General features: G+C 34.7%; 1 protein-coding gene and 1 pseudogene across 3 annotated transcripts in view; one reads left to right on the top strand and one right to left on the bottom strand.

Annotated features, from left to right (window-relative positions):
- LOC132143552 (circadian locomoter output cycles protein kaput-like) overlaps positions 1 to 7,394 on the bottom strand; it is a 20,319-nt gene extending 12,925 nt beyond the window's left edge. For all 3 annotated transcript variants that reach the window (XM_059553873.1, XM_059553874.1, XM_059553876.1), the window contains exons 1-13: positions 7,283 to 7,394; positions 6,999 to 7,210; positions 6,298 to 6,400; positions 4,060 to 4,208; positions 2,481 to 2,572; positions 2,230 to 2,319; positions 2,003 to 2,120; positions 1,264 to 1,377; positions 1,007 to 1,125; positions 763 to 845; positions 573 to 679; positions 334 to 481; positions 170 to 245 (exon numbers count right to left, since the gene is read on the bottom strand). In XM_059553873.1, coding sequence (XP_059409856.1) covers positions 170 to 245; positions 334 to 481; positions 573 to 679; positions 763 to 845; positions 1,007 to 1,125; positions 1,264 to 1,377; positions 2,003 to 2,120; positions 2,230 to 2,319; positions 2,481 to 2,572; positions 4,060 to 4,208; positions 6,298 to 6,314 — 1,113 coding nt within the window. In that variant the 5' untranslated portion in view covers positions 6,315 to 6,400; positions 6,999 to 7,210; positions 7,283 to 7,394. The remainder of the gene's footprint in view (positions 1 to 169; positions 246 to 333; positions 482 to 572; positions 680 to 762; positions 846 to 1,006; positions 1,126 to 1,263; positions 1,378 to 2,002; positions 2,121 to 2,229; positions 2,320 to 2,480; positions 2,573 to 4,059; positions 4,209 to 6,297; positions 6,401 to 6,998; positions 7,211 to 7,282) is intronic.
- Positions 7,395 to 8,936: 1,542 nt separating this feature from the next.
- On the top strand, positions 8,937 to 11,712 carry LOC132143278 (cytosol aminopeptidase-like; annotated as a pseudogene).
- Positions 11,713 to 13,904: the final 2,192 nt, after the last annotated feature.

Here is a 13,904-nt window from a genome sequence, read left to right as displayed (position 1 = left end):
CAGTTAACCATCAATACTGATAACCTCACATTTGATAAACAGACATTTTTCACCACTGCAGGGAATAAACTTTATCCAAGTCTCTCTTAGATAAGCCATTCTAAAGCATGTACATTATACCACATTAGTGTCATATTTCTGAGAGGTTACTATCTCAGAATCATTTCACCTTATCTCCGGCCTGCTCAGGGGGAGATTCCTCTATACCCATCTCTCTTCTCTGCTTTGTGCGCACCTCAGCATAACTACAGACAAAAATAAAAACAATTCAAAATAAAAACAGAAGCAAAGTCACTATCGGTATCTTCTCGGTTTGTGTGGTCATCCATGTACCTCACAACCGTGTGCGTGCAAACGATAAACTCTGGTCGTGAGTTCCACTGGTGATAGGTGATGTAGTAGTTAGTCTGGAGCCAAATCCACTGCTGCCCTTTAGTTAAAAAGCGATAATAACACGATTTCCCTTTACCAAACTGCATTACTGCAAGCAGACAGAGAATAAGAGAGAGACATATGAAGAATCTGGCACCAAATGTAAGTTTCAAATAGATGTTTGTTTGTTTTAAACTCACAATGCTCATGGCATTTGGCCAGTGAATGCAAGTCATCTACGTGATAATAGTCATAGCCTGATGTTCCCAACACCTCAAAGGGCATATAGCCAATGATAGGAGGTGCTCTGTAACACAAGAACACACAGATAACTCACTGAAGGAAAAACTGGACATTACAAACATGAAGAAAGGGAAACTGTGTGAACACCTGTGATCTAATAAAAGGAATTTCCACTCCAGACTGTGTCGAGACGTAAATTCTTCATTGGGCTCCTCCACCATGCACATCTCCTGTACACAATCAATAACAACAAACAGGTCAATATTAGAATGCTTTTGCTAGTAATGCTTTGTTATGATGCCGGCCTATGGTTGATTGCTTGCTTTTAGAGAGAGTTTTTGTAATGGAGATCTATTTTTGCTCTGGATTTTCTGATTGATTATTAGCTTACTTTGATGAATTGGGGTTTGGCGAGCCTCACAGTCGCAATAAAACAGACTTTATCGTCGAAGGCCGGCTGCAACGTGTGCTGTAAAATTCCCTCAAGGCCATTTCGGGTTGCAAGAGGCACTGGGAGAGCATTCAAAGTGGAGATTTGTGTTAAAGGAAATTGGCTGTCCATGTGTTTTCCTTTGAGCAGTAACAAATACAGTTAACATATGGTCGAGTATTTAGTCAGTTTAAATCAAGAGGAAAATAAATACTTACTGTTGGCGAGTGACTTAAAGTTGCCAATAAACTTGACATATTCATACACAGGCGGTTTTTTGGGATCCACAGGACCTCTGAGCATGTGACAACAAAACTCCATCTGGTTCTTGCCTGAGACAAACGAACAACAACGAAAAAACATTAGACATGACAATATAAATTAAAATCCCTCTTGTATAAAGTGAAAATGACAGTGAAAATATCCTGAGGAAGCAGACATCGGCACAGAGTAATTTTTACCATCTCAGTGGGAATCAGGACAGGACTAGTAAGTGACAAATTCACTATATATCTATATCTCACTGATTTGCTTCAAAAACTTAAATGGTAATTTTAATGAAATTAACATTAATTTCAGCCAAACAGCAATTGCTGTCAAGTAGAACTAAAAGGTTTCAAGTGCAAAGTAAAAACCTTAAATATACAAAAATAAAAAGGAAGAACGTTATTGAATCATTTTATTTAATTCAATATACATTATTATTAATATAAGTTAATTTATTTAAAATGGGTTAACCGTGAACTAAAATTAAAACTGTTAATGATAATTTTCTTGAATTTAAATAAATCTGATATTAAATCAAATCTAAATATATGAAAAACTTAAATGAAAATTAGGAATGCTGCCTTTGAAACTAGCAGAAAAAAAGTTGAAGTAATGAAATTACTAAACCTAAAACTGAAAAAACAACAACAAATAGAAACATTAAAAAGTAATATAATTGATATTGCTCACATTTGAAGTAATCAGAGTTGAGGTTTTCAATGTCTGGGTGTGAGGAAAGCACTTTATAGACTTCTTTGTGCTCCCCCACTGGCAGAAAGTTTAAAAGGTTCTGATCCACCAGGTCCGACTGAAACAAACACAATTATATATGAATGTAAGACACATAAAATGTTGCAATTCCAAGACCAAAAGAAATCTTTAAATAGACTACAATCAATTTGCCAACTCTCACTTACCGGCAAATGCTCAAGTAGAGAAGTTACACTTTCTGAGGAGTAAATGATGTTGCCATCTGTCAGCATCACTATGAAAAACCCATCCAGCGCCTTAAAAAAAACGTAAAAACACATAACTAAAACAGCTGCAATCCATAAACCAAGTGATGGGTGAAAAATGTAAAATATTAAACGTGAATGAGGATGCACTCATTTTTTATTAGGAAGAAACAGAAATACAAACACACATATTGCCCAAAGCAGGGTCATACCTCTAGCATCAGCTGTGTAAACTCCTCGTTGCTAAGAAATGGGGGTTTCCAATCTTGCTTGATCTCACTTGACTCAGACTGTGCAGCAATTTCTGCATTTGAACACAAACGATTCCTTAGAAACTGTTTTCCTAGGATCTGCATGTCTCAGTTGCTTAGAGACTACACCACATTTTACAAGTTTTTGGCTCTAATCAAGTTACCTTTCAGAAGTTTCTTATGCTCACCAAGGCTGCACTTATTTGAAGAAAAACAGTAATATCATGAAATATATTCAAATAATTGTTTTCACATAAAATACTGCAGTAGTATGCTGCTTTGTGGTCACTTTACCCCATTATACTACATCATCCAAGATCTTCATGTTGAAAAAAAAAAAGAAAGTTTTTTTTAGGAAAACCATCCAAAATTTTTCTCCATATAGTGGACTTCAATGGGAGTCAACTGGCTGAAGGTCATTATTGCAGCTTCAAAGGGCTCTACATAATCCCAGCCGAGGAATAGGGGTCTAGTTAAACAATTGGTCATTTTCTAAAAAAAAAAAATAATAAATTTAGATGTCACGTGGTTAAGTTTTTTTTGTCTGTGCACTTCAGTTAAAAAAGGTTGGGTAGTGCGAAAAACTTCTCATTTTATCCTCTTTTTTTTTGTAAAGGGCATTTGATATTCTGTGCATGTTTGATTTGTAAACACTGGGTTGGTACATTGGTACCGCCAATGTCACGCATGACCTTTCTAAAGTGATTATGTAACACACGAAGTCAAGTTCTTGCAAGACGAGCATTTATGGATAAGTATATAAATTTTTTAAAAATTAAGTTTCATGTAGAAGATCATGTAGAGCCTTTTGAAGCAGCACTAAAACTTCAATTTGGAACTTCAACCCATTGGGTCCTATTGAGGTCCATTATGTGGAGAAAAATGCTGCAATATTATCCTCAAAAGACTTAATTTCTTTCGACTGAAGGAAGAAAGACATGAACATCTTGGATGATATGGGGGTGAGTAAATTTATAAGGACTTTTTCATTCTAGAAGTGAACTAATTATTTAATTCAAGACTGAAGTACAGTTATTACTAAATGTATACATTTAACTTAGAAAATAAAACATCTGGAAGATACTGAAATACACTGGTGATATAAACTGTGTATCTGGAGTTGGGGTTAAGCATATTGCATTGTGGGATTCTGTGCAGTATGATGTGATTTTTACTGCACACTTTTGGCATTTTTGTAGGTCATCCAGGTATACAATGCATACAGAAAATTAGCATATGGCTCACAACACAGATACTGCAGAAACTGCATGAGCGGCATGACATTAAAGCTGCATAATAAATCAAGATTACAGCTTTTCATGTGATAAATTACAGCATTCCACTTGGATGTAAATCACATGCCAACTGTATATATATATATATATATATATATATATATATATATATATATTTTTTTTTTTTTTTAAGCAACAACAGCAGTTGAGCATTAGAGCCCATCACACACATCTACTGTGTGCATGGGTACTATGGCAAAACAATAATACAAATCTCCAATTATTCCAGTAATTATTTGCCCCACCTTTGTGCCTGCACAGGTAGTCTATGCTTTTCTGCAATATCGTAGACTTGTCCATCTTGCGTGTATTTCCAGGCAACATGGTGCCAAGTTCTTTAATGAGGACATTGAACTGGTCTCGCCTTTTCTTCTCTGACTTATTTCTCGAAACTCTGTGATTGAAGATAACAAAGTTGAGAAAACAAAGCATTAGAGAAGGCTGAAAATGCTATTCACGATAAACATATCACTTGCTGGAAGAAAAGTACTACTGTAAACATTAACCTTTAGACCAACAGCAAAAGCATGCAAGCATAACTTAAAAAAAAAAATAGAGCTTTTAAACAAGTTAGCGTGTTTTATGATGCATTCATGATATTGACATTTCCAATTATTCTTTTTATGGCTCATGAGAACAGTGAACAACATAAGCCATATTAATAAGGCCAGTTCAAATGTTGGGAACTGTAAACTTAGAAAAATGCTTGCATTTTAATAGCAATGCAATACATCTTGTGGTGTTCACATACAAATACTCATGTCTAGAAGTAAGACTTTCTTGTTGTATTCTACGAGTTGGGACCATTTTATTATCACAAATATGTGATCTCTATGTTTGTACGCATTTCTATTACAATAATATTTCATAAGTTAAAGGGGCTATATGAAGCGATTAAAAAAAAATTCTTTCCATTTGGAGTATTACAAGCTCTTGGTGCATGAAGAAGATCTGTATAGCTGCAAAGACTAAAGTTTCAAATCCAAAGAGATATTCTTTATAAAAGTTATTTCCGTTTAAATTTTTCTGGATTCTGTTTTTTTCCATTGAATTTTTTCTCCACTCCTTTTTAATAGTTAAATTGAAGTTTATTAATCATAAAGCAAGTCTAATTAATTAAAATCATGAAACTTATACATTTTCACATCTCAATTTAATAAAAGTTTAACAAAACTTACATGTTTGAAGCCCGATGAAATTTTTTATTTTTTATCACCATATTTTTTATTGTTACCAAATTCTGTTTTAACATGTATAATTATTTGAATGCATAAAACAACTTTTTTTTTTTTTCTTACAGGAGAAGCCTAATGATTTTTTTCCCTTCAAAAATTCTGTATTTCAGAAAGGCGGGGCATAGAGGAGCAACAATAATGTACAGTATGTGGAAAAAACCCTTAAACCGTATAAACACATTGCATTACACCAAATAATGTTCTTTTTAGCAATATCATATGACCCCTTTAATATTTAAATGTTCATTTCAGAACAACAAAAACAGCAATTGTTTAATGTAACTGTTTTGCCTTATCTTTCTCTTCTTCCTCCATCAGCCCATCAAAAACACTACAATCAACCCTAAAATAGGACATGCATTTATTCTCTGTGTGATGGAAAACCATTCTTTTTTTCTGTAATACAGTTACATGTCTGTCATTGGATGCTTTTTTATTTTTATTTTTTTGTATACTACTGCAGAGAAAAAGAAACAGAGAAGCCATGTCCTTCTAAAAATAGACTAAGGCTGACGATAAACTCCTACTGTATTTCTTTAATATGTAAATGCAGAAAGTGGAACACTGACAATGCATGGGTGAATATAAAATTGTAATTACATTTTAATAAGCAGGTTGTAGATATATGCATGCATTGATTCATACATTAATTATATCTAGCTACATTTTCTGTTGTGCTACTAAAGCATCTACATTATTTTTTAAGTACCATTTAAATGTTTGGGGAAAGAATTAATACCTTAATTCAACAAGGATGCATTAAATTGACCAAATCTGACAAATAAATCTATAACATTACAGAAATGAAAGATTCATATTATAATTTCAATGATGCTCTTTTGAACTTTCTATTCATCGAAGAATCATGAAAAACAGTATCACGGTTTCCCCAAAAGTATTATTCCAGCAAAAACATCATTTTTAAATATTGATAAGAAGTGTTTCTTGAACACCCATTTAGTATATCTAATGATAGCTGAAGGATAATGTAACACTGAAGACTGGAGAAATGGATGCTGACAATTCAGTTTTGCTATCACAGGACTAAATTACATTTTTTTTATATATTACACTAAAAAACGGTTATTTTAAAATGCAATAATATTACAGTTTTTACTGTACTTTAAAAGTCACGAAATTCAGCCTGGCTTGAGTCTTTTTACAAAACAAAACATAAAAAAAATCTAGCTGAACCTGATCTTTTGAACAATGGTGTGTACGTAATGTTGTGTATATTTTGAGCTCTACCTGTCTCTGGAGCTCATGATAATGCAGTCTCATGGATCAGTCTGGGGTTAAAAAACCTGTTGCATTGGGAAGACATATGAAGAGGTCCCGCCAATGTGAAAGCCTGTGGACACAAAACATTGGATTAATTATGGTGAATTAATAGTGCAAGTAGTTTAATATTGTTTCTATGACTCTGTTCTTGCTACAGCTCGGGGCCACATGAACGCTTACTTGACATAAATATCTTTATATTTACTTTACAAAGGATGTAGGATATATTCAAACTTTTACTACATTTTCACTTGCTGGTTCACTCAGCATCAGACCAAATCATTACTGAATTTAAAAGTCTCTAATGAAGTTTATTTCAAAGTATGCAAGTTAGAAAAGCATCTCAACCCTCGAACATTATGCTCATCATTCCACTTCAACCCAATAATTACATGGAAACTGCAACCACAACAGCTGTAATAACAAACATACCGATCATTCATTTACATCAGTCAAATCCGCCAAACAAGGACACTGGCGTTGTAAGAAAACATTCAAACTGAACCAAACGAGTATGTCATAAAGAAAAATTAAATGTCACGTCAGTGCATAAACAGCTACATCTAAACTTAAAGAGATTTTTCCTCGTGCACACCAGCAAATGGATCGCGGAACTACCGCCTTTATCAACATAAATAAATGTGGTACCTACAGAAAAAGACACTCACATCCACACAGGTGCCTGTCTGATATAATCTCCTTGGCTCCGAGATCACAATGCAGCGCTGCGTTGAATAATCGGTGCAATAACTAGAAATGCAATGCTGAATTTCATGCGCGCACTTCCTCGAACGAGCGGTCTCGCGAATGTGGGTCAGAGGGCCTAGTGACACGCGACGCGTAGCGGAAGCTCCTCCCGGTCGCCGCAAAATCTGGAACGCTTTAAAATGCGTTAACTCGGTGGTCGTAACGATAAATACATTATCAGCGTAGACTTCTCGTTTTCTTTTACATTCGATCAGCGGCGGTTCGCGGTTGCTCTCGGTTTCGAACAGGATGAAAACATTTAGGCCAAGCCTACTTCACACCAGCAGTCGAAGTCATGCGCAGAGTGTGCAAAGAATGTGCGCACTTCTTGAAAAAGTTAAATACTGGTGCGCTATGCCTATTCTTCGTGGACCAATTGCACAATTTTGTACATGATTTTATTTAAGTGTTACCTTTTGGCTGCAAGCATACTTTAATTGCCTAGTAATAAAAGGTACAGTGAAGTGGCGTACAAAGAACAATGTTTAATGAGACTAATCAGACTTTTTAATAGCAAAATAAACATTTAATTACAAATTTAAAATTGCATAAGGAGCCAACAAACCAGTACTCCGGTTGTTTGCAGATATTATTAATTGAACTGTCAAATGTAAACACAATATTCCATTTTTTTTCATTCATTCATTTCAATTAAATGTCTTGTGTGATCTTCTAAGATTAAAATATGTAAAATTTAGAACTAAGCATGCTGGTTTTAACTTTTTTATGGTTTATGATATGAAATAATACATCACGCAGATTTTTGTCATTGTTTCAATTTCATGTTAAATAGAAATAAGGCTCGTTGAATTTAATTAAACATTAGTTCCTTTCAGAGATGTTTTATTTTAAAATACAGATGGCAAAGCAGGTTCCAATGTCCCTTAAATTTTATGACTTAAAAAAATGATTTAAGTTTTATGACTTTTATTTTGGAATAAAATGTCGTCTTTTGTTGACGTCAATAGCTGCGCTTGTGTGAGAGTTTTAACCAAAAGAAATGGACACAGCGACCCCGTTTTAACCTCCTGAGGCTTTCTCTGATTTATCTCCTTGAATCACGGTTGAGTCTGTTTTTATATCAGAAAAGATCAGCATTTATTTAAAATAAAACACTTTTGTAACATGCTACACTATACCATTCAAAAGCTTGAAGTTAGTATATTTAATTCATCATATGTATTATTATTATTATTATTATGTATTCATTTATATTTATCATAACATTGTGAAATTATAGAAATTAATACTTTTATTTAGCAAGGATGCATATTTTAATCAAAAGAGATTATATTTATAATGTTACAAAATATTTCTATTTCAGATAAATGCTGATCTTCTGAACTTTCTATTCATCAAGGAAACCTAAAAAGAAATTATACTCCGCTGTTTTCAACAATAATAATAACAATATTTTTTTTGAGCAACAAATCAGAATATTAGAATGATTCCTGAAAGATAATTTGACTGGAGTAATGGTGCTAAAATGCTTTGAAATCACGGGGAAAATGTACATATACATAACACACACACATATATATATATATATATATATATATATATATATATATATATATATATATATATATATATATATATATATATATATGCAGGCTTGGTGAGCAAAAGAGAATACTTAAAAAAAAAAAAAACATTAAAAATCTTGCTGTCCAAAAACGTTTTACTGTTAGTGTAGTTCACCCTAAAAACTAAAGAAATTAGATTTTGCATAAATACAGTTAAGAAAGAATGAGCTTTAAAGGTTGTTCTTTCTGCTTTCTATTAAAAAGGGGGGGGGGGGAATCTGTACTGTAATGCATAATGTAATTGTATTCTTGTGGAAATTTAGAAAAATACATATGTGTGAGTTTCATTCAAGTATTTTTTTTTCACAATACATCTATTGGAAAGTTAAGAACGCAGTTTTTTTTAATGCAGTATTTAAAATTACCCTAAAAAGTTTTCCTGTGTTTATACAGTGGGCTGCAGGAAGCTGGAGGTAGCTCGTGTGAGGTGAACCCTTGTGTAGATGACCAGTCAGCAGCAGAGGGCGCTGTGCTCGGGCTTTTTGAGTATGATGAGCTTAAAACCAAGAAGAAGGTCCCTGTCACGATCAGCAGCATGACAGAAAGGTGTTTTGTATGGAGATGGGCAGAACCTGGCCAGACAACTAATGTAAGCTCCAGCCAAACACATAACTCCCATAGTGTTCGTAAAAACTATAGAGCAGAAGCTCTCACCCTTAATTTACTCACAAAGTTGCTGTCCACAAGAGGTAGTGTCAAAGTTCTGTCATCTTTTCATTAATGACAAAGCAACACACTTTTCTGTGTTTGTTTCTCTCTCTCATTTTTAAGGGCTCAGTCTTGGATTGAGAGTGAGCAAATGGATGCTTTTCTAAGTGTGTCTAAAGGCTCAGAGGAGTCCTCTATCTTTCTTGAGCTGCATTACAAAGGCACTTTAGACTCTGCACCACCTCATCTTGTGTTGGTGAGAAAAAAGGAATCACCTTTGACAGGTAACTACATCAGAACCTAAAACATCAGTGGTTGTGAATTTGAAGCAGATAATTGGTATGTCTGTCTCATTCCAGTGGTGAAATCTCTCTGAAACCTTCTTCAGGCATGGATGCCATTAAAGCAGATATGGGTGGAGCAGCCACTGTGTATTCTGCTATCATGACAGCAGCAGCTTTGAAGCTCCCCATCAATATCATCAGTCTGTCCACTGCACTAGAGACTGTCCACTGCAACCGTTGACACGCAAACTAACATCATGTTTCTTATTTCAGGTTTGGCACCACTCTGTGAAAACATGCCTAGTGGAAAAGCAAACAAACCGGGTGATTTTGTCCGTGCCAAAAATCGCAAAACCATTCAGGTATTCTCCTCTTGCACATATTGTACCAATATGCACATAGATACCATGTATTACTTTTTGACATCTGCATCAAATGTAATTAGTATTAAAAAAAAGTTATCCTGAGTTTTTCCAGGAGTCTTTAAAGTCTTTATTATCAACAGTGTTAACAACAGTGTTAACAGTGATAAATTGTTTTTTAGAAATTGTGAAACATTTTTGCTTAACGTTTAAAAGAATAGTATTTAATATAACATTTTTGTAAAGATTTAAAGGTGTTTACTGTCACTTTTTATCATTCTTGTGTCCTTGCTGAATAAAAGAAAAAAATAATAAACTGTACATTTATAATGTGATCATATATAAAGATCTATATTAAATAACACATTGGCTTAGTTAGCCTAATTTTTCTTTATTTTATTTCTATAAAATTTGGTTTATATTCTGTGTTAAGCTCACAGTTTCAAGCCCAGAGCAATAATCAATGTTGCTACACTTACAGGTACCATCACACAAGCTGCATTGATGCTTTCAAATAAACATAGACTCATATTAATGGTTTCTCTCTGTCTTTGTTCCTCTGGCGGGTGCCATGGATGTGGCCTTAGGCTCTGCTGCTGCAGGCGTGTTTAATAACTCTGATTGGCTGTGGGAGCGGCTGCATAAGGTAATGTGCAACGTCACTCTCATCTGAATGTCAAAATTACTTGAATACCATTCTTCATTGGCATTGTTCTATCATATTGTAGGCTTTGTGGAAACTAATGTCTTCATATGTTTTTTGTATACTCCTAGGCAAGCATTGTTACTGACAGGGTGTGGAGGATGCCACTGTTTCAGCATTACACCAAACTGGCAGAGCCCACTGGCAGATCTGAACAACATTGGAAAATATAGCCGGTACATATGAACACCCACACATGCTATTTCACACATTGTTTAATTATTTTTAATATGTTTGCACCCTCTAGTTCAACTGGAAGTAGCAGATCATGTTTTTTTGACTGGGTTGTTATGTGAACTAAAGGCTATTGAGAGACTTCTTTCAGAAACATTTCAAATTCTTACCAACTCCAAACTTTTGGACAGCAGCGTATGTGTTGTGTATGCTTTAGTAATAACTGTGCTTGTTTTTGGTTGCCATAACACTGAACTGGTCTATGACCTCACAGTTCAGGCGGCGCCTGCACTGCCGCAGCCTTCCTGAAAAAAGTTTGTGACAGCTGATCATTGGGCTGATCTCGACATTGCCAGAGTCATGACCAATAATGATGACGTTCCATACCTGAGAAAAGGAATGTCTGGAAGACCTACACCTACTTTGGTGGAGTTTGCTGCTGGTTTGGCCTCTGAACCCTAATGTGACCAATGTGAGCTTTGCCTTGGCTGCCTCAGAAGTACAGTATATCCATGATGATCAGTGTTGATGATCAGCAAAAAATGATCAACACAGTGAAAGGATTAAAAAAATAATAATCAGTGAAGTTTTTAACGGCACAAGAAGAAGAACAGAAAACTGTTTCTAATGGAAACTGCTGACAAGCATTGCTAGAACCTGCTATACTGTTGCTAAAATCTAGTTACTTTGTAAAAAGCAACAACTGAACTGAACTAGAGAATGAAAGACCAGTTTGCTGGACTGCCTTTAGAAAAAAAAAAAAAGTGGCACAAGGTTCAGGGAACTTTTCAAATTCTTCATATTTGTGTAAAAGATTAAATAGTACCAGTATTATACCATGTATAAATTCACAAAATAAAGTCATATGGCAATGAAGAGTGTGATAAATGTCACAATATTTTTACCTTGAAAACGTTTGTTGTATTTTCTAAACAAATGAAAACTATTTTCATTTCATTAAACAATAGATTTATGCTTACAATTAATGTGGCACCTTGTTCTGTTATGTTAGTATTGAAATGAACTTAAAAGTATATTTAATTTATGATTTGCTCACAGTCATGTCATTTCAGACTTGTTTGACTTTTGTGAAATATAAAAACAAAATAATATTTGTTTATTAAAGATAACAGTTTTGGTTACCATTGACTTTCGTTATATTAAAAAAAAACACTCACAAAATATTTTTTTTAAAGAAAGAAAGTCAAATAAGTTTAGATTGACACGAGGGTGGGTAAATGAGGACAGAGTTTAAATTTTGGGCTGATCTGTCCTTTTAAATCGGGCTTTCTAGTGTTTTCCTAGCCATATTTAAAGATTTACTGTGTGTCCTATACAGAGGAAATGTTTGAGAAGAAAAAACATCTGTACAAAGATTATTCATGTTATTAAGGTCATTATAGAGAAACTTTTAAACTCAATAACTGGAACTTGAAAAGTATGAAAAGTGAGTTGCTTTGTATACCACTAGATGGCTTTGTGAAAGTGATTGGAGGAAGAAGCAAGGCTTGTGTTATCTCAGAATGTTCAGTGTTGTGTCAGCTGGGCCTGAGCACTCATTTACACACAAAACAGGACAATTTACTGGAATGAAACCCTCTCACACCATGCCTCTCTGTGTGTTTCTAACTTTAGGAACATTTTAACTATTCTCGGGGGACACAGTTGCTAAAAGATCTCCAGACATTTGCAAAATCTCACAAAAAATAACTTTTATCATATCCTCAAAGATAAAAGTAAATGCGACAAAATAAAAGTAAAATGGTTTGCTTTCTGAATGTTGGTTTGGGTTTGTCTGTATGAATTCTAATTTCATTTAAACTAGGTTTAGCAGAAGTGTGTTTTAAGAACGTTAGATTGGACGTTGTGCTGTAAGCTGATGTGGAATTTGTGCAATAAACTTAATCTGAAAAGCGGGTCGAGATGGAGAGGAGAGCGATTGTTCTAACAGTGCAGAGGTTTAAGCACGCGTGCCCTGCTTTCATCCCACAATCCCCCACACACAACTCAAATATCCCCTTTACACACATACGCCATCCTTACCTGTGTATTTTAATGAACAGCACTGCATCAGTTGCCTTATTTTCTTCATGATAGAATTTTGATTAGGTGAGTTTACTTTTTAGACCTGTTTTACCACTTTTTACTAGTGCTGTCAAATGATTAATCGCAATTAATAACATCCAAAATAAACTTTTTTTGTTTACATAATATATGTGTGCTGTGTCTGTTTATTATGTATACAGTATATACACACGCATATTCAATAACATTTCAATATATCAATCAATCAGTTTCAATAAAATAAAGTATATTCAGCAAAACTATTTAAAACAATGAAAGTATTGCCAATTATAGCTATTTTACTACAAATACTAGTACTTTTTAGGTGCAGTATTGTCTATTATGTTACATATGTTATACTACAAATTCACCTATAAATGTACTTTTTCATGCAGTATTTTGTTATGAGTTTACTTGTAAGTTTACTTTTCAGATGCAGCACTGCAGATGATGTTCCATCTATTTTACTACAAGTTTGACTTTTTAGTAAGCCCGTCTCTGGGTTTGAGAGTTATATGTATGAGGTTTGTGCAAGGCTGAGACAAAGAGGGATCAGTTTGATAACAGTTCAGAAGCGCAGCCAGAGGACAAGGTCACCCGCATACAGTCAAAATATACTCTTTGCTATTTTGTTCTTCTTTTGTTAAAGCAGGAAAGTTTGTGGTAAATGAAGAGCTGATATCCACATCACCAGTTGCGAAGCAGTTGCGTCTTATAACCACCTCCACTCGGCAGGTTGAACCATGCCTCCCCTCCCTGGTCTGTAAGTACTCGCCTGGCCTGTCCGGCGATGCTTAAAACTCCTTTGGGAAGGATGGGCCTTCCGCAGCATCACTGTTCCCAGTGGAGTGGGTACGTTTTCCCAGTGTTATCCAATCTCACTTAGTGTTGTAGTGCTTTGACAATGGTGAGTGAAACTACTTGTTCAGAGCCCTGCCTACATCAAATAGGGGCGCAGGCTGCTTGCACAGGACACTGGAAGGGGCAGCACCCATGGCGCTTTTGT

Source organism: Carassius carassius, chromosome 7 (assembly GCF_963082965.1).
Source record: "Carassius carassius chromosome 7, fCarCar2.1, whole genome shotgun sequence".
Classification (NCBI taxonomy): domain Eukaryota; kingdom Metazoa; phylum Chordata; class Actinopteri; order Cypriniformes; family Cyprinidae; genus Carassius; species Carassius carassius.
The sequence above is the reverse complement of the archived record's forward strand: the minus strand, read 5'-3'. Positions and strand labels throughout refer to the sequence as shown.